Consider the following 17657-nt stretch of genomic DNA (forward strand, 5'->3'; position numbering starts at 1 on the left):
ACTCCTTGTTATGGTTACGTGTGTTTTGGTGGATCCTTGGGTGCTGTGGAGATGACCACGCCCATGGGAAGGAGTCCCGTGAGGAGCCACAGCACTGGGCTAGACTCGTACTACACAAAACACAAGATTGTTCTTTATTAGATAGCTTGAAGAGAGCCACCAGAGGTGGCAGCAGTGAGGCAATCCATTCTTGCAGTCTCAGGGACCTCGGCAGAGGGAGCCCTTCTCTCCTAGATGACGTCAGAAGGTTCCGCAACAGGTCTCCCAGCGAGGAGATACTGTGGATGAGATAGACTGAGAGTTAGAGTACTTACTAGGTGTTTGCCGTTGATACGCAATTCCACTAGGTATGTTGTAGAAGGTACAGGCACCGCGGCAGGGAGAGCAGACCCTCGAGGAGCGAGTGCCTGTTCCCTGTAAGGCACCTGAAATAAAGCAGAGGGCCCCCGAGGAGCGGGTACCCAGGTTAGCAGTACCCCGAAGGGCAGAGAGAGAGCTTCCTGCGGCAGCACGGAAGCGGCAGAGTAGTGTAGACAGGAACGGATTTGAGTCCTTGCTAACTCAATGAGCTAGCAAATTAGTGAAGGTAATATTCCCAGATGGCATGACGTCAGCAAGAGGGAATGCCCTCGAGGTTCGCGCCAAGGGTGGTACAAAGATGTGGGTTGTGCGCGCACCCTAGTAGGTACCTGGGAGAAGCAATGGCAGGAGGCTGCACCATAGCCGTTCCGGGGATGCCAGAGAGGTCGGCTTGTAGATACAGCGGTAGCCATTTTTCCCAGGTAAGCGGGAGGAGCCGTGAATAAGGTGAGGCAAACGGGACGAAGCCGTCTAGGACCAATGGACGCAACACTGCTACAGGGCTCTTAATACGCTGTCTGTTATGCTCCCTGTCTTTGTCACCTTTGAAGTCATAGCCTTGGGCTTGGGGTTGCCTCTTAAAGTAGCTGAAAGAGCAGGCTGATCACTTCTGCATGCCTCCGTATAAGTAAATGAATAAGATGAAAATTACAACTACTATTTCCCTCTGCTTTTTCATAACAGTTTGATGGAAGGACTGGGTCAACTGACTGATGGTGTTTCAGGTCTGGATGATTTTACACAGACACATGAATACCATGTGTGGCCTGGTTATGACTACCTAGGATGGAAGAATGAAAGCTCCACCATTGGCTACATTGAAATCATCTTTGAATTTGATCGAATAAGGAACTTCACAGCTATGAAGGTCTGATGCCCATTTACTCTATGTATAGCTACAAGTAACCGCAGTGCTGGGATGAGTAAAGAAAGGGAAAGAGAGAAAAGGGTTATCAACATTTCCGCTTTTTAAGGATTGTTCCCTATTTCAGTTGTGTACCTAACTGTAGGGATGTGTATCATATTTCTGACGATTGAAAATACCGTACGATATTTTCAAAGTTGTCAGAAATTGGGGGCTCCCCGAAACCGATAGGAAAACCCCATGAAATTGTTCGTGGGGTTCTCTTATCGTTTTGGGGGAGGGTGGGAAAAATGGCACACAAAAAACAATCCTTAAACCCACTCCGACACTTCAAAACAGCTCCCATCTTTAAAAATGGCATGGGCCATCCAGTGCTTCTACCATGTGACAGGGGCCAGCCAATGGCACGGATACTCTGTCACATGGTAAGGGCAAAGGTCCATCGGTGCCCTTTTTATTAGTGGCAGCCGATGGCCCGAGAGCGGGAGATCGCTCCCGGGACCACCACTGGACCACCAGGTGATTTAAAACATTTTGGGGGGGGGAAGCTAAGGGAGCTGTTTTGAAGTGTCAGGGTGGGTTTTTTTGTTTATCGGCTCGGATGCAGCCGATAAAAAAAAAAAACCGATCGGGCCGCACAAAAAAAAATGCACGATGTGAATCCGAACCGGAATCGGAACTGATTCCGGTTCCGATTCACATCTCTACCTAACCTCCTCTTGGCCCAGTTCTCTTGCAGCTGCAGTAAATAAAGAAAATGGATCTTCCTCCTTTGCTTGCCTTTTAAAGGAAATATGGCCAATCCGTGCCATAAGTGGGAATCTTCTGTGGTAGTGCAAGAATAGGTGAGAGGGGGTGGGGGGAGACTGCGTAGAAGGAAGTGGAGTTAAAGAGAAAGACCTCAGAAAAGGAGTTGAGGTAAGCACCTTTCTGAGGATAGAGCAAGGGAGTTACTGACCAGCTACTGCATGCCCAGGATTCCTGATCTGAAAGCTGACAGGCAAGACAGTCTTTGTAATGTGGGTAATTCGAGGTTTGACAAAGAGTACAGGAATTAATAGATTTCTGTATGTGATTTTGTGACAGTGTACATGTGACAGCAGCCCAGCAGGCATTGTTAAAATCCTGCCAATTGAATTGCCCCTGAGGCAGCTCTACGAGCGAAACTCGGCCAGAGTCGGGCACATAATAAAGGGCTTCGTGTGATCATCCGATTCCTATTGTTTTCACTCTAAAGCACCTGATGGTATACACCCCAGAATTCCGAAAGAGCACAAAAATGAAATTTCAGATCTATTACTAGTAGTTTGTAACCTATCATTAACATTGTATATTGTACCTGAACATAGGAGGGTGGCTAATGTAATGCCAATCTTTAAAAAAGGGCTCCAGGGATGATTCAGGAAACTATAGATTTGTGATCCTGTTGGCAGTGCTGGGAAAAATGGTAAAACTATGCTACAGAAAATTACTGAGCATATAGATAGACAAGATTTAAAAGCAAAGAACCAACATGGATATATTCAAAGGAAGTCTGCTGAAGGTTTAGAAGGAATTAATAAACATGTGGATACAGTGGTATCTGGATTTTCAGAATGTGTTTGACAAAGTCGATCATGAGAGACTTCTAAGAATTAAAAAGTCATGGAATAGGAGAGAATGTTCTATTGTGGATTACAGTCAAAAGAGAACAATACTAAATGATCAGGTTTTTCAATGGAGGAAGGTAAATAGTAATATTTTCTGTTTTATTCTCCATTACTTTCCTAATAATTCCTAATATTTTGTTTGCTTTTTTGATTGCTGCCGCACAGTGAGCCAAAGATTTCAACATATTGTCTACGATGACACTTAGATCCCTTTTCTGGGTGGTGACCCCTAAAATGGAACCTAATAGTATGTAACTACAATTTGGATTATTTTTCCCTATGTGCATCATTTTGCATTTGCCCTCATTAAATTTCATTTGCCATTTGGATGCACAGTCTTGCAAAGTCCTCCTGCAATTTCTGACAATCCACTTGTGATTTAATAACTTGGAATGATTTTGTGTTGTCTGCAGATTTGATCTCCTCACTCATTATTCCCTTTTCCAAATTATTGAAAAATGTGTTTAAAAAAAACATCTGATCCAGTACAGATCCCTAGGCACACCACTATTTACCATCCTCCAGTGGGAGCCCTGAGAGGAGAGATCACCTTGCTGGTGGCTGAAAAGAATCAGTAAGTACTGCTTGGGGAACTTTTTAAAAAATCTATATTGTGTGTTTATATTAAATAGGTAGTCAGAAAGGCAGGCAAAATTGTTAGAGTAGTTAAATCACAAGCAGATTGTGATAAATTGCAGGAAGACCTTGTGAGACTGGAAAATTGGGCATCCAAATGGCAGATGAAATTTAATGTGGATAAGTGCAAGGTGATGCATATAGGGAAAAATAACCCATGTTATAATTACACAATGTTGGGTTCCATATTAGGTGCTACAACCCAAGAAAGAGATCTAAGCGTCATAGTGGATAACACATTGAAATCGTTGGTTCAGTGTGCTGCGGCAGTCAAAAAAGCAAACAGAATTTTGGGAATTATTAGAAAGGGAATGGTGAATAAAAGGAAAATGTCATAATGCCTCTGTATCGCTCCATGGTGAGACCGCACCTTGCATACTGTTTACAATTCTGGTCACCGCATCTCAAAAAAGATATAATTGCGATGGAGAAGGTACAGAGAAGGGCTACCAAACTGATAAGGGGAATGGAACAGCTCCCCTATGAGGAATGACTAAAGAGGTTAGGACTTTTCAGCCTGGAGAAGAGACAGCTGAGGGGGGATATAATAGAGATGTTTAAAATTGTGAGAGGTCTAGAACGGGTAGATGTGAATCGATTATTTACTTTTTCAGATAATAGAAAGACTAGGGGGCACGCCATGAAGTTAGCATGTGGCACATTTAAAACTAATCGGAGAAAGTTCTTTTTCACTCAACACACAATTAAACTCTGAAATTTTTTGCCAGAGGATTTGGTTAGTGCAGTTAGTATAGTGGTGTTTAAAAAAGGATTGGATAAGTTCTTGAAGGAGAAGTCCATTACCTGCTATTAAGTTCACTTAGGGGTAGATTTTATAATTTAGCGCGAACGCGTACTTTTGTTCGCACACCAGACGCGAACAAGAGTATGCGGGATTTCAATAGATACGTGCATAGCCGCGCGTATCCATTAAAATCTGGGATTGGCACGCGCAAGGCTGCCAATTTTGGGCAGCTTGCGCGCGCCGAGCCGCGCAGCCTGCCTCAGTTCCCTCCGAGGCCGCTCCGAAATCGGAGCGGCCTCGGAGGGAACTTTCTTTCACCCTCCACTCACCTTCCCCTCCCTTCCCCTACCTAACCCACCCCCCCGGCCCTATCTAAACCCCCCCCTACCTTTATCGCCGGATTGACGCCTGCCAGAGGCAGACGTAAATCTGTGCACGCCAGTGGGCTGCTTGCGTGCCATCACCCGACCCGGGGGCTGTTCCGGAGGGCGCGGCCACGCCCCCGGGCCAAAACCACGCCCGCGGTGCCGCCCCAGAAACGTTGCATCACCCGCGCCATGCCTCCGAAACGCCGCGTCGCGACCGCCACGCCCCCACCACGCCCCCGCCACGCCTCTCCATGCAAGCCCCGGGACTTACGCGCTTCCCGGGGCTTGCGCGCGCCACTGAGCCTATGCAAAATAGGCTCGGCATGTGCAGGGGGTGTTTGGGGTAGGTTTTCGGGGGGTACGCGCATATCCTACGCGCGTACCCCTTTGAAAATCTACCCGTTAGAGAATAGCCACTGCCATTAGCAATGGTAACATGGAATAGACTTAGTTTTTGGGTACTTGCCAGATTCTTATGGCCTGGATTGGCCACTGTTGGAAACAGGATGCTGGGCCTGATGGACCCTTGGTCTGACCCAGTATGGCATTTTCTTATGTTCTTATGTTCTTAATGGAACAAAGTCAACATGACTTTACCCAAGGCAAGTTTTGCCTCACAAATCTGCTTCACTTTTTTGAAGGATTAAATGGACAATTTTCTCAGTGGGAAAGGGTATAAAGTGGAGTGCCTCAAGCATATGTATAAGGACCTATGCTTTTCAATATATTTATAAATGATCTGGAACGGAATATGATGAGTGAGGTAATCAAATTTGCAGATGATGCAAAACTATTCAGACTAGTTAAACCACAAGCGGATTGTGATAAATTGCAGGAGGACCTTGTCAGACTGGAAAATCAGGCATCCAAATGACAGATGAAATTTAATGTGGATAAGTAAAAGGTGATGCACATAGGGAAAAATAACCCTTGTATTAGTTATACAATGTTAGGTTCCATATTAGGAGCACAGCCTAGGAAAGAGATCTAGGCGTCATAGTGGATAATACTTTGAAATTGCCAGCTCAGTGTGCTGTGGCAGTCAAAAAAGCAAACAGAATGTTAGGAACTATTAGGAAGGGAATGGTGAATAAAACAGAGGATGTTATAATGCCTCTGTATCACTCCATGGTGAGACCGCAACTTGAATACTGTGTACAATTCTTGTCACCGCATCTCAAGAAAGATATAGTTACAATGGAGAAGGTACAGAGAAGGGTGACCAAAATGATAAAGGGGATGGAACTGCTCCCCTGTGAGGAAAGACTAAAGAGGTTAGGACTGTTCAGCTTGGAGAAGAGTTGGCTGAGGGGGGATATGATAGAGTTCTTTAAAATCATGAGAGATCTAGAATGGGTAAATGTGAATCGGTTATTTACTCTTTTGGATCATAAAAAGACTAGGGGGCATTCCATGAAGTTAACATGGAGCACATTTAAAACTAATCAGAGAAAATTCTTTTTCATTCAATGTACAATTAAACTCTGGAATTTGTTGCCAGGGGTTGTGGTTAGTGCAGTTAGTGTAGCTGTGTTTAAAAAAGGTTTGGATAAGTTCTTGGAGGAGAAGTCGATTAACTGCTGTTAATAAAGCTGACTTAGAAAATAGCCACTGCTATTACTAGCATCAGTAGCATGAGATAGACTTGGTTTTTGGATACTTGCCAGGTACTTATAGCCTGGATTGGCCACTCTTGGAAACAGGACTGGGCTTGATGGACCTTTGGTCTGACCCAGTATGGCATGTTCTTATTGTTGTGTCCGTCGGTTCCTGATGCCCTCTCTCCGCCCTCCTCACCTCTTTGGCGCCTCCCTCTTCGGCCGCGGGAAGATTGGCTGCTGCGGTGTCTTCCTGCCGTGGTCCTCTGGCGTCCCCGGACCAGCTCTATGCGGCTAACCGCCATGTTTCCTGGAGGCCTAGGGGCGCACGCGCGGTGTTGCCCCGACTGAAGTACTGGCGATAGCGCGAACCTCGGGGGCGTGCCCCGAAGATGACGTCACCCGGGACGGATATTTAAGGTTTTAGAATTTGCTAACACATCGAGTTAGCAAGGAATGACAACGGACTCGCTTCGACTTTCCAAGCTCCTCTGCCTCCTCGGACTAACCAGGGGTACACGCTCCTAGGGGGCCTTGCTCTCTTTCTTACTTTGTAGACTGCAGTCTGGAACCGGTATTTGCTCCTCGAGGGCCTTTGTTCCCAGACTTCTTCAAATTCACTTCTGCCTTTAAGTCAGCACTGCCTACTACATCTGTGAGTTACCATCACTCTCTCAGAGCTTTCCCTGAAACCAGGTACTCACTCCTCGAGGGCCTATACATTCCAGCTCCTGGGCTTCTATGAAACATTGTGTGAGTCTTACCATCAGGTTCAGTACATGAACTCTGCTTACCCTGCCTACTCACTATATTTCAGTTTCTCTACAACTCAGCCTCCAGGGATCGCTGTTCCAGCTTCTGAGGGACTACAGCCCAGCCGGGCATTCCAGCTCACTACTGCCACCTCTGGTGGTTCAGTATTCTGTTTAATAAAAGAACTGGTGTGTGTCTGTCTCCATACACTGAGCCTGACTGGAGGTCTCTCTCGGGGTCTTCCCCGGAGGCTTGGTCATCTGCCACTGGTCCAAGGATCCATCCACAACTCTCCTAAATACTACAGATTGCTACTCCCATCAGATAGTGGTTTCATTACAGATTGCTAACTCCATGGATCCGGCACAACTGAGTGCTATGCAGGCCATACCGGGCCTGGCCCAGTGCAATGTGGAGCAGCAAGACACCTTGGAGAAACTTGCTGCAGCATTTCATCAGCTACACACACAGAAGGCTCAAGGCGTAGCCTCCAACCAAGAAGGTCAGTCACCGGAGGTAACTTTGAAGACTGCTGTACCACTGGTGGCTCCTATCTGCTTTTCCGGAGAAATCCAGAAGACCCAGGGCTTTTTGAACCAGTGCTGTATGCACTTTGCCTTACAGCCGTCTCTATTTCCTACAGATCTCTCCAAGACTACCTACTTCCTTTCATACCTGGATGGTAGGGCTCTGTCTTGGGCATCCACCTTGTGGGAACGCAAGGACGTTATTTTGCAGGACATAGAAGGATTTATGGACTTGTTTAAATCCGTTTTTGATGACCCTGCTCAAACTTCTTTTGCCGGTTCTGCTTTAGTGGATTTGAAGCAAGGCAGCAGACCTTTGACTGAATTTGCCATAGAGTTCAAAACTCTTGCGGCAGAACTCCGCTGGGACCCCAGATGTCTCAAGACTCTCTTTTGCAGAGGCCTGGATAACTGTTTAAAGGACAAGCTGGCCGCTCGCCAGACACCTGACTCGCTGGATGAATTAATAGCCTTGGCCACTCGGATTGATCAACGACTCCGGGACAAGGTGAAGGAACTCCAGCCTAGGGTGTTACCCGGGTTGAATCAGGCCAGTGTTGTCTCTACACCTCGGATGGTTCCAGTAGTCCCTGCTGCTGATATAGATGAACCTATGCAACTTGGTCGTGGTCACTTGACTCCCAAAGAGAGAAGATTTCGGAAGAAGAACGGCCTTTGCATGTACTGTTGTCAGCCCGACCACAATGTCTCTACATGCTCTATTTGTCTGAAGGCACGAATGGGCCAGAGTCCTACAGGAGGACTATTCTTAGGCCTTACTGCACCCTCTCCTTCACTCTATCTCCCAGTCTCCTTGACCTATGGACCAGTCACGGTTCAGACTCCTTCGCTGGTGGACTCAGGGGCAGGAGGCAACTTCATTCTCAGAAGTCTAGTGGAATATTTGAGGATTCCTTCATCAAGTTGAAAAACCCACTATGATTATCCTCCATTCATGGAGAGCCCTTACCGGAAGATGTTACTTGCCTAACGGAATCAGTTACTCTCTGCACTGGAGCTTTTCATACGGAATCACTCTTCTTCTTCGTACTGGAAAAGGCCGTGCACCCCATCATTCTGGGGTTACCCTGGTTGCAAGTACACCAACCAATTCGACTGGGCATCTCTGGATCTCTCCCACTGGGGCCCAGGATGTCATGGGAAATGCCTTAAGGAGATATCACCTATTATTGCCAGACCTGCGACTCCAGCAGTACCAGAATTGCCGCTCCAGTACACCCCCTTCGGGGATATCTTCTCCAAAGAAGTAGTTGATATTCTTCCTCCACTGGAGTCCTATGACTGTGCTATACAACAGAAGTCTAAAGCTAAGCCTCTGAAAAGACAGGTGAACATTCTTACAGCTTTTGAGAATAAGGCAATGTCAGGAAATATGGAAGAAAATCTCCAGAAGGGCTTTACTCAACTATCAGAGTCGCCAGCTGGTGTGGACATTTGCCTTTGGGAAAAAGAAGACAATGCAATAACCAGTGAATGTTCTTCAATACCTTGAGACGTAGACATTGCACTAACCAGCAAATGTTCTTCAATATCTCGAGATGAAGACAATGTACTAACCAGTGAAGGTTCTGCAATACCTTGAGATGAAGACTATACACTAATCAGTGAATGTTCTTCAATATATCAGGACGAAGATGATACAACTCCTAATGAACTATCTTCTATTTCTCAAGACTCGCTGATCTTCAGTGCAGAAGATGAAATAGAACTCAAAATCAAAGAGATTCTGGATGTTCATAAAAGAGGAAAGACTTTTGAGTACCTTCTAAAGTGGGAAAGTTTCGGCCCCGAAGTGATCGCTTGGGAGCCTCAGACCAAAATCCTGGACAACGAGATGCTTTGTCAGTTCCACCTCGCGCATCCTTCAAAACCTAAACCTGTTACCCAAAAAGGAATTCGCCCTTTGAAGGGGGGTACTGTTGTGTCCGTTGGTTCCCGATGCCCTCTCTCTGTCCTCCTCACCTCTTTGGCACCTCCTTCTTCGGCCGCGGGAAGATTTGCTGCTGCGGCGTCTTCCTGCCGTGGTCCTCCGGCATCCCTGGACTGGCTCCACGCCACTAACCGCCATGTTTCCTGGAGGTCTAGGGGTGCGCGCGTGGCGCGGCCCCGACTGAAATTCCGGTGGAGGCGCGAACCTCGGGGGCATCCCCCGAAGATGACGTCACCCGCGACGGATATTTTAAGGTCTTAGAATTTGCTAACACATTGAGTTAGCAAGGAATGACAACGGACTCACTCCTCGAGGGCCTATACAGCTCCTGGGCTTCTATGAGACATTGTGTGAGTCTTATCATCAGGTTTGGTACATGAACTCTGCTTACCCTGCCTACTCACTATATTTCAGTTTCTCTACAGCTCAGCCTCCAGGGATCGCTGTTCCAGCTTCTGAGGGACTACAGCCCAGCCGGGCATTCCAGCTCACTACTGCCACCTCTGGTGGTTCAGTATACTGTCTAATAAAAGAACTAGTGTGTGTCTGTCTCCATACACTGAGCCTGACTGGAGGTCTCTCTCGGGGTCTTCCCCGGAGGCTTGGTCATCTGCCACTGGTCCAAGGAACCACCCACAACTCTCCTAAATACTACATATTACTACTCCCAAGCAGACTGTTAACTCCGAACTGAACAGATTGCTAACTCCTATCTGATTGCTCCTCCCATCAGATAGCGGTTTCATTACACTTATGTTCTTAAATTTGTTAGGAACTGGGCAACATTTCGGGAAGGGGAAGCCTTTTCTGAAAAGGTGGGTTTCATCTTAACTAGAATGGAACATGGATGCTGTCAATAGCATTTAAAAAAGAAAGAGAACAGCTTTTACATTAGATCATGGGGGAAGCCAACAGTCACTTAGGAGCACGTGATTTGGGGTGAGATATCTTTAAAGGATCCTGATGTAACAGAGAAGTCCGAATTTCACAATACAGAGGTGGTGACAGATGCAGAAATAGCTCCAGTACATTTAAATAAAGATCATATAGAGATAAATGAGCCCAAACTACCCATTTCAACTGTTGCACAGGTTGTAAATACAATTTAATACATACTTTGCAAATGCCAGAAATCTAAAAATTAAGATTGGAGAGCTGGAATGTATGGCACTGAATGAGGATATAGACATAATAAGTATGTGAAATCTAGTGGAACAAGAATAACCAATGGAAAGCTGATATCAGGGTACAAATTATATTGAAATGATAGGCCAGATCAAATTGGTGGCTGAGTGGTGGTACATGATAATGAGTACAAGGGATAAAAGTCATATGGGAGACAAAATGCACTGTGTGTTATGCTCAGGCTTGTGAACCCTTGGCCGACGGGAGGATGGAATACCTTTTGGAAGATCCGGAGGTTCTCTCGTCGGGTGGCAAGGCAGAACAGAAGATGGGACCAGCTGACCCTCAGCACTGGAGACTGAGGCGACTGCAGAGGCGGATGAAGAGATGAGAAGAGGAGCTGTGTCTTCACCACTGGAAGTCTACGATCCCCCCAGGAGGAGCCCGTAGGGACCCAGACCGCTGGGACTTAGGCGGACCTTTGAGAGGTCAAGGTATTGGTGCAAGGGCTGACTAGAGCTTCGCTCTGGAAGCCCGCGGTCCCCCCGGGAGGAGCCCATAGGGAACCGGACCGCTGGGACTTAGGCGCGGGCCCTTGGAGACGGTAGTCTAGAAGGAGTCCTAGGTCAAGTACCAGAGGGTCGTCGCTCACCAGTCCGAGGTCACACACCGAGGGATTACCACTTGCCAGTCCGAAGTCACACACCAGAGAATCACCGCTTGCCAATCCAAAGTCACACACCAGAGAATCACCGTAAGCCAATCCGAAGTCAGGAACCAGGAACACCAAGACGAAACAGGAACAGGATCCAAAGCTCAAGGAACTCACCGAAGCAAGCAGACTAGACAGCGCTAGAGGACATTGCCAAGTCCTCCTGCTCAGGCTGATCAAGAACAGGTGAAGCTGGTTAAAGGGATCAGGTCCCTTTAAATCTGTAAAGGAGGCATGGCCTCGCGCCTAAGGATGGTGGTGGCCATCTTTGATTTCCCCCGCGGAGGAGAGACGCTGTTGGATGCCACGAGGGGGGAGAAGGACGGCTCCCCCTGCAGCGAGCAGCACCGAGGGCCGCACAGGAGCGGCGGCCTGAGTCAGAGCCCTCCCCCGGGACCGCGGTCATGGTCTGCCACGGCCACAACAGTACCCCCTCTTTAGGGCGCCTCCCCAGAGGCCTGGGTTAAGCCGGGTAATCTTTGTGGAATTTCTCCAACAAATTCCAGTCCAGGATGTTAGCCAATGGCTCCCAGGAGTTTTCCTTGGGGCCGAAACCCTCCCACACTATCAGGTACTCCCACTTCTTCCTGTGTTTCCTCACATCTAAGACCCTCTCGGACCTGATAGGTGGGGTCATCTTCGGAGGCAACAGGTTGCGGGGTCGGAGGCATGCTGGAAGGCCATGACAATACCAGAGGCTTCAGGAGGGAGGCGTGGAATGTGTTGTGAATCTTGAGAGACGGGGGAAGACGAAGTTGATACGAGACATCACCCACCTTCCGGATGATGGGAAACGGCCCGATGAATCGCAGGGCCAGCTTCAAGCAGATGTACTGCATGCTCAACCAAACCTTTTGGCCAGGCCTGAGAGGCGGGCACGGTCTTCTGCGCTGGTCAGCATATCTTTTAGCTGCCTGGCCGGCCTTGATCAGGGCACGTTGCGTGGATATCCACAGGTGGTGCAACTCATCAGCGGAGAGTTGAGCTATCGGAGACGCAACTGTGATGGGAACGGGCAGTGGCGGACGTAGCTGTTTCCCATACATTATCTGAAACGGGGGAGGATCCCGTAGCCGCGGATATATGAGAATTTAGCGCAAATTCAGCCCAGGGTAGCAGGCTAGCCCAGTCATCTTGTTTCTCATTGACATACATACGAAGGAATTGTTTTAAAGTCTGGTTTGTTCTCTCTGTGAGACCATTGGTCTGTGGATGGTAAGCAGACGTGTAATCTAGGGTGACGTCGAACTTCTGGCAGAGAGCCCTCCAGAACTTGGCGGTAAATTGAGGCCATCGATCTGATAGGATGCTTTTAGGTAGGCCATGAAGCCTGAAGATGTGCTGGACGAACAGCTGTGCCAGCTGTGGTGCGGATGGCAACCCTGGCAAAGGCACGAAGTGCGCCATCTTGCTAAAGTGTTCAACGACCACCCATATTACCGTGTTGCCACTGGATAGTGGCAGGTCCACTACAAAGTCAGTTGCCACGTGGGTCCATGGTTCAGAAGGCGTGGGTAATGGATGAAGTAAGCCTGGGGTCGAACTGGAGATCCTCTTGTGGCGAGCACAGGTCTGGCAGGACTCCACATATGCCCGGACATCCTTATTTACCTTTGGCCACCAGTAGTACCAGCGCAGGGTCTGCAATGTGCGGGATTGCCCTGGGTGGCCGGAACAGTGGGAATCGTGAGCCCATGCCAGCACTTGTTTCTGCAAGCGTGGCGAGTTTTCCCGGGTGGGATGGTCATGGTAGCAGAGAGGAGGATACGGGATGGCTCAATGATGTACTGTGGTTCCTCAGAACCTTCCGTTGAATCAAATACCCGTGATAGGGCGTCAGCCTTAACATTCTTCCCTGATGGTCTGTATCGGAGGATAAAATTGAAACGGGTGAAGAACAGGGCCCACTGGGCTTGTCGTGGGTTGAGTAGTTGTGCCCGGTGCAGGTATTCTAAATTCTTATGGTCTGTGAAGACCGTAAACTGGTGTTGTGCCCTCTCCAGCCATGGGCACCACTCTTCTAAGGCCACCTTGATGGCCAAGAGCTCCTTGTCACCAATGGCATAGTTCTGCTCTGCAGGCGAGAACTGGCAGGAGAGGAAGGCACACAGACGTAGCTTATGGCCCTCGGAGGCCTGGCTCAGGACGGCCCCTACTCCCTCCGAAGATGCGTCCACCTCGATAAAAAATGGCCGCTGCGGATCCGGATGCTGAAGGCATGGTTGTTGCATGAATGCCTCCTTGAGACGACAAAAGGCGGCCTCTGCTCCCGGAGGCCACGTTTGGGGATCTGTGCCTTTCCAGGTCAGGGCTGTCATCGGGGCAACAATGGACGCATAGTGAGGGATAAAAGACCGGTAATAGTTTGCGAAGCCCAGAAATCTTTGGAGTGCTTTGAGCCCAGACGGCTGTGGCCATTCCCGAATGGCTCTTAGATTTTGCGGATCCATGCAGAATCCCTGACTGGAGACTATATAACCCAGGAAGGGAAGAGACTCCTGCTCAAACAGGCACTTTTCGTGCTTTGCATACAACTTATGTTCCCTGAGGCATTGAAAAACTTGGACGACATGCTGGCGGTGGGCGGCCAGAGTGTTGGAGAAAATCAAGATGTCGTCTAAATATACAACCACACACTGGTACAAGAGGTCGCGGAATATCTCATTCATGGTATTCTGGAATACTGCGGGGGCATTACAGAGCCCGAACGGCATCTCCAATTACTCATAGTGGCCATCTCGAGTATTGAAGGCCGTCTTCCTTTCATCACCCTCCTTAATTCAAATGAGCTTGTAAGCCTCTCGGAGGTCCAACTTGGAAAAGATCCTCGCACCTTGTAGCCAGTCAAAGAGCTCAGAGATGAGAGGCAAGGGATAACGGTCCTTGACCGTTAAAGCATTCAAGCCCCGGAAGTCAAAGCAGGGGTGGAGCGTCCCGTCCTTCTTCCCGACGAAGAAGAATCCAGCCCCTGCTGGACTTTGACTTCCGAATGAAGCCCCTCTCCAGGTTTTCTCTGATATACTCATTCATGACCTGCGTCTCTGCAGGCGAGAGGGCGTAGGTGCGACCTCGAGGAGGCTCGGTGCCAGGGAGGAGGTTGATAGCGCAATCGAAGGATCGATGAGGCGGAAGAATCTTGGCCTTTTGCTTCGAGAACACATCCTCATATGAGGCTTAGGGGGCCGGCAGGCCTGGAAGACTGGTGGAGGCCACAGAGCAGGAGACTGGGATTACTGATTGAAGGCATTTACCGTGACAGCTCGGACCACAACGGGTCAGCTGTAAAGTTTTCCAGTCAAACTGGGGCCCGTGTTCCTGGTGCCACGGAAAGCCCAAAACTACCGGATGTATCGAATGCTCCAGGACGTGGAATGTCATCTCTTCGCGATGAAGGAGTCCAACCCTTAATGGGGTGGATTCTGTGATGTGGGTCACATGACCCGGGAGGGGTCTCCCTTGAATAGAAGAGATGACCAGAGGAGCTGGGATACGGGCCAATGGAATTTCCAGGTGGTCCACCAATTTCTGCATTATGAAGTTGCCGCCGGTGCCTGAGTTGACCAGGGCTAACGTATGAAACTCACCCGCTGGTGACGTTAGCGCCACTGGTAATGTTAGTGGAGGTGCTGATGAAGTCGAGCCTAGGAAGAGACCTCCCCCAGGTCCTAGGCACGGGAGTTTTCCGATCGCGCAGGGCATACGGCTATCCGGTGGCCCGCTGTGCCGCAATAAAAACAGAGGTCCTTCTTTATTCGCTGATGGTGTTCATGGGAGGACAATTTCCCAAGTCCCACTTCCATGTGTTCGTCGGGTAGAGATCGGGGGGTTCCCAACCTACCCTTGGGCGAGGGCGAATGCCGAGGGCGTCTGGTCGGGATTACGGCTTTAGATGTCATCTGGGTCTCTTGGCGGTGCTCCTGATGGCGCCGATCTATGCGTCCTGCCAAATCGATCAAGGTGTTCAAGGACCTCGGTATCTCTCATCCCGCGAGCTCGTCTTTAATTCGGGGACTCAGCCCCTGATAGAAGATGGTGTGGAGACATTCAGAGCCCCAGCTGAGCTCCGAAGAGAGGGCCCGAAAGTCTATGGCGTATTCCACCAATGTCTCGAGCCTTGATGTAACTGCAGAAGCTTCGGGCCTGCAGAAACTTCTTGAGTCGGATCCCCGAAGTTTATCCGGAACAACTCCCAAAACTCCTTGAGGTTCCTTAGGACTGGATCATCCCGTTCCCACAGAGGGGAAGCCCACTCTAGGGCCTTCCCTTCAAGAAGAGCCAGGATAAAGGTCGTCTTGGTGGCGTCATCTGGAAAGAGGGTGGCCTGCAGGCGGAAGTGCATGTTGCACTGGTTCATGAAACCCCTGCAGGCCCGAGGTTCCCCGGAGAACTGTGGAGGTGTGGGCAGGCGGATTACCGGCCAATCCCCAGAAACCATAGGCAGAGAGGGCAGTGTAGGATTCATGGGACCCAACGCATCGAAATGCTGATTCAAGCTCTGCACTGAGGAAACCAGGGCATCCAGGGTTTTTTGCTGGTCCACCAGGCGCTGGACCATTCCTGGAATTGCCTGGCGGGCGGATGCCTCTGCCGTGTCCATAGACTTGGTAATCTGTTATGCTCAGGCTTGTGAACTCTTGGCCGACGGGAGGATGGAATACCTTTCGGAAGATCCGTAGGTTCTCTCGTCGGGTGGCGAGGCAGAACAGAAGATGGGACCAGCTGACCCTCGGCACTGGAGACTGAGTTGATTGCAGAGGCAGATGAAGAGATGAGAAGAGGAGCTTTGTCTTCACCACTGGAAGTCTGTGATCTGCCCAGGAGGAGCCCGTAGGGACCCAGACCGCTGGGACTTAGGCGGACCTTTGAGAGGTCAAGGTATCGGTGCATGGGCTGACTAGAGCTTCACCCTGGAAGCCTGCGGTCCCCCCGGGAGGAGCCCGTAGGGACCCGGACTTCTGGGACTTAGTCAGGCCCTTGGAGATGGTAGTCTAGAAGGAGTCCTAGGTCAAGTGCCAGAGGGTCGTCGCTCACCAGTCCGAGATCACACACCGAGGGATTACCACTTGCCAGTCTGAAGTCACACACCAGAGAATCACAACTTGCCAATCCGAAGTCACACACCAGAGAATCACCGTAAGCCAATCCGAAGTCAGGAACCAGGAACACCAAGACGAAACAGGAACAGGATCCAAAGCTCAAGGAACTCACTGAAGCAAGCAGAGTAGACAGCGCTGGAGGACGTTGCCAAGTCACTGAATAGGAAGAGGAAGCTTCCCTTTATACTTCACCTGCTCAGGCTGATCAAGAACAGGTGAAGCTGATTAAAGGGATCAGGTCCCTTTAAATCTGTAAAGGAGGCGCAGCCTCGCGCCTAAGGATGGCGGTGGCCATCTTTGATTTCCCCCGCGGAGGAGAGACGCTGCTGTACGCCGCGAGGGGGGAGCAGGACAGCTCCCCCTGCAGTGAGCAGCACCGAGGGCCGCGCAGGAGCAGCGGCCTGAGTCAGAGCCCTCCCCCGGGGCTCCCATGGCGGAGGAACGCTGCGGGTAAGGTAGGGGGCTGCGGTCGTGGTCTGCCACGGCCGCGGAACACAAAACTGTGGAATCTCTATAAGTAGAAATTCCATGTGTGATGGGGAAGAATATAACGGTAGGGATATATTATTGTCTGCCTGGCTAGGATGAGAAGACTGAGAGGCTAACACATTAAGGGCAACACAATAATAATGAGAGATTTAAGTTACCCCAATATTCATTGGGTTCATATCTCATCAGAACATGCTAGAGAAGTAAAGTTTATAAATGTTTAAATGACTGCTTAATGGAGTGCATGGTTCTGAAAGTGATGAAACAGGAACAATACTCTAGATCTAATGCACACTGTGATGCAGGATCTGGTGACAGAGGAAATGGTGGTGGGATTGATTATCATTAGTGATTATATTGTAATAAAATTTAACAATCACTGAAGGGAGGACATTAAGGAAAAGTACTATAGTAGCATTTAACTTTTAAAAGGAAGACAATGAGAAAATTAGAAAAAATCTAAAAGAAGTGATTGCAAAGGTTAAAGGTATGCATATGGCATGATACTATTTAAAAACACCATTCTGGAAGCCCATACTAAAAGTTTTCCATGTGGACAAGGGAGAATCATTTTTATACTGTATCTGAATTTTCAGAAGGTGTTTAACTCCCTGATGAGAGACTACTCAAGAAATTGAAGATCTATGTGATAGGAGGCAATGTGGATTCTGAAATGGTTAAAAAATATTAAACAGAGTATAACCGAATGGTCAGTTTTCTCAATGGAGGAATGTAAATAGTGGAGTGTCCCAGGGATCTGTATTGGAACTGATGCTTTGTAAT

General features: G+C 48.9%; 1 protein-coding gene across 2 annotated transcripts in view; it reads left to right on the forward strand.

Annotated features, from left to right (window-relative positions):
- DDR2 (discoidin domain receptor tyrosine kinase 2) overlaps window positions 1–17657 on the forward strand; it is a 662671-nt gene that overhangs the window by 252196 nt on the left and 392818 nt on the right. For both annotated transcript variants that reach the window (XM_029618162.1, XM_029618161.1), the window contains exon 7: window positions 1045–1228. In XM_029618162.1, coding sequence (XP_029474022.1) covers window positions 1045–1228 — 184 coding nt within the window. The remainder of the gene's footprint in view (window positions 1–1044; window positions 1229–17657) is intronic.

The sequence above is a fragment of the Rhinatrema bivittatum genome, chromosome 10, assembly GCF_901001135.1.
Source record: "Rhinatrema bivittatum chromosome 10, aRhiBiv1.1, whole genome shotgun sequence".
Lineage (NCBI taxonomy): Eukaryota > Metazoa > Chordata > Amphibia > Gymnophiona > Rhinatrematidae > Rhinatrema > Rhinatrema bivittatum.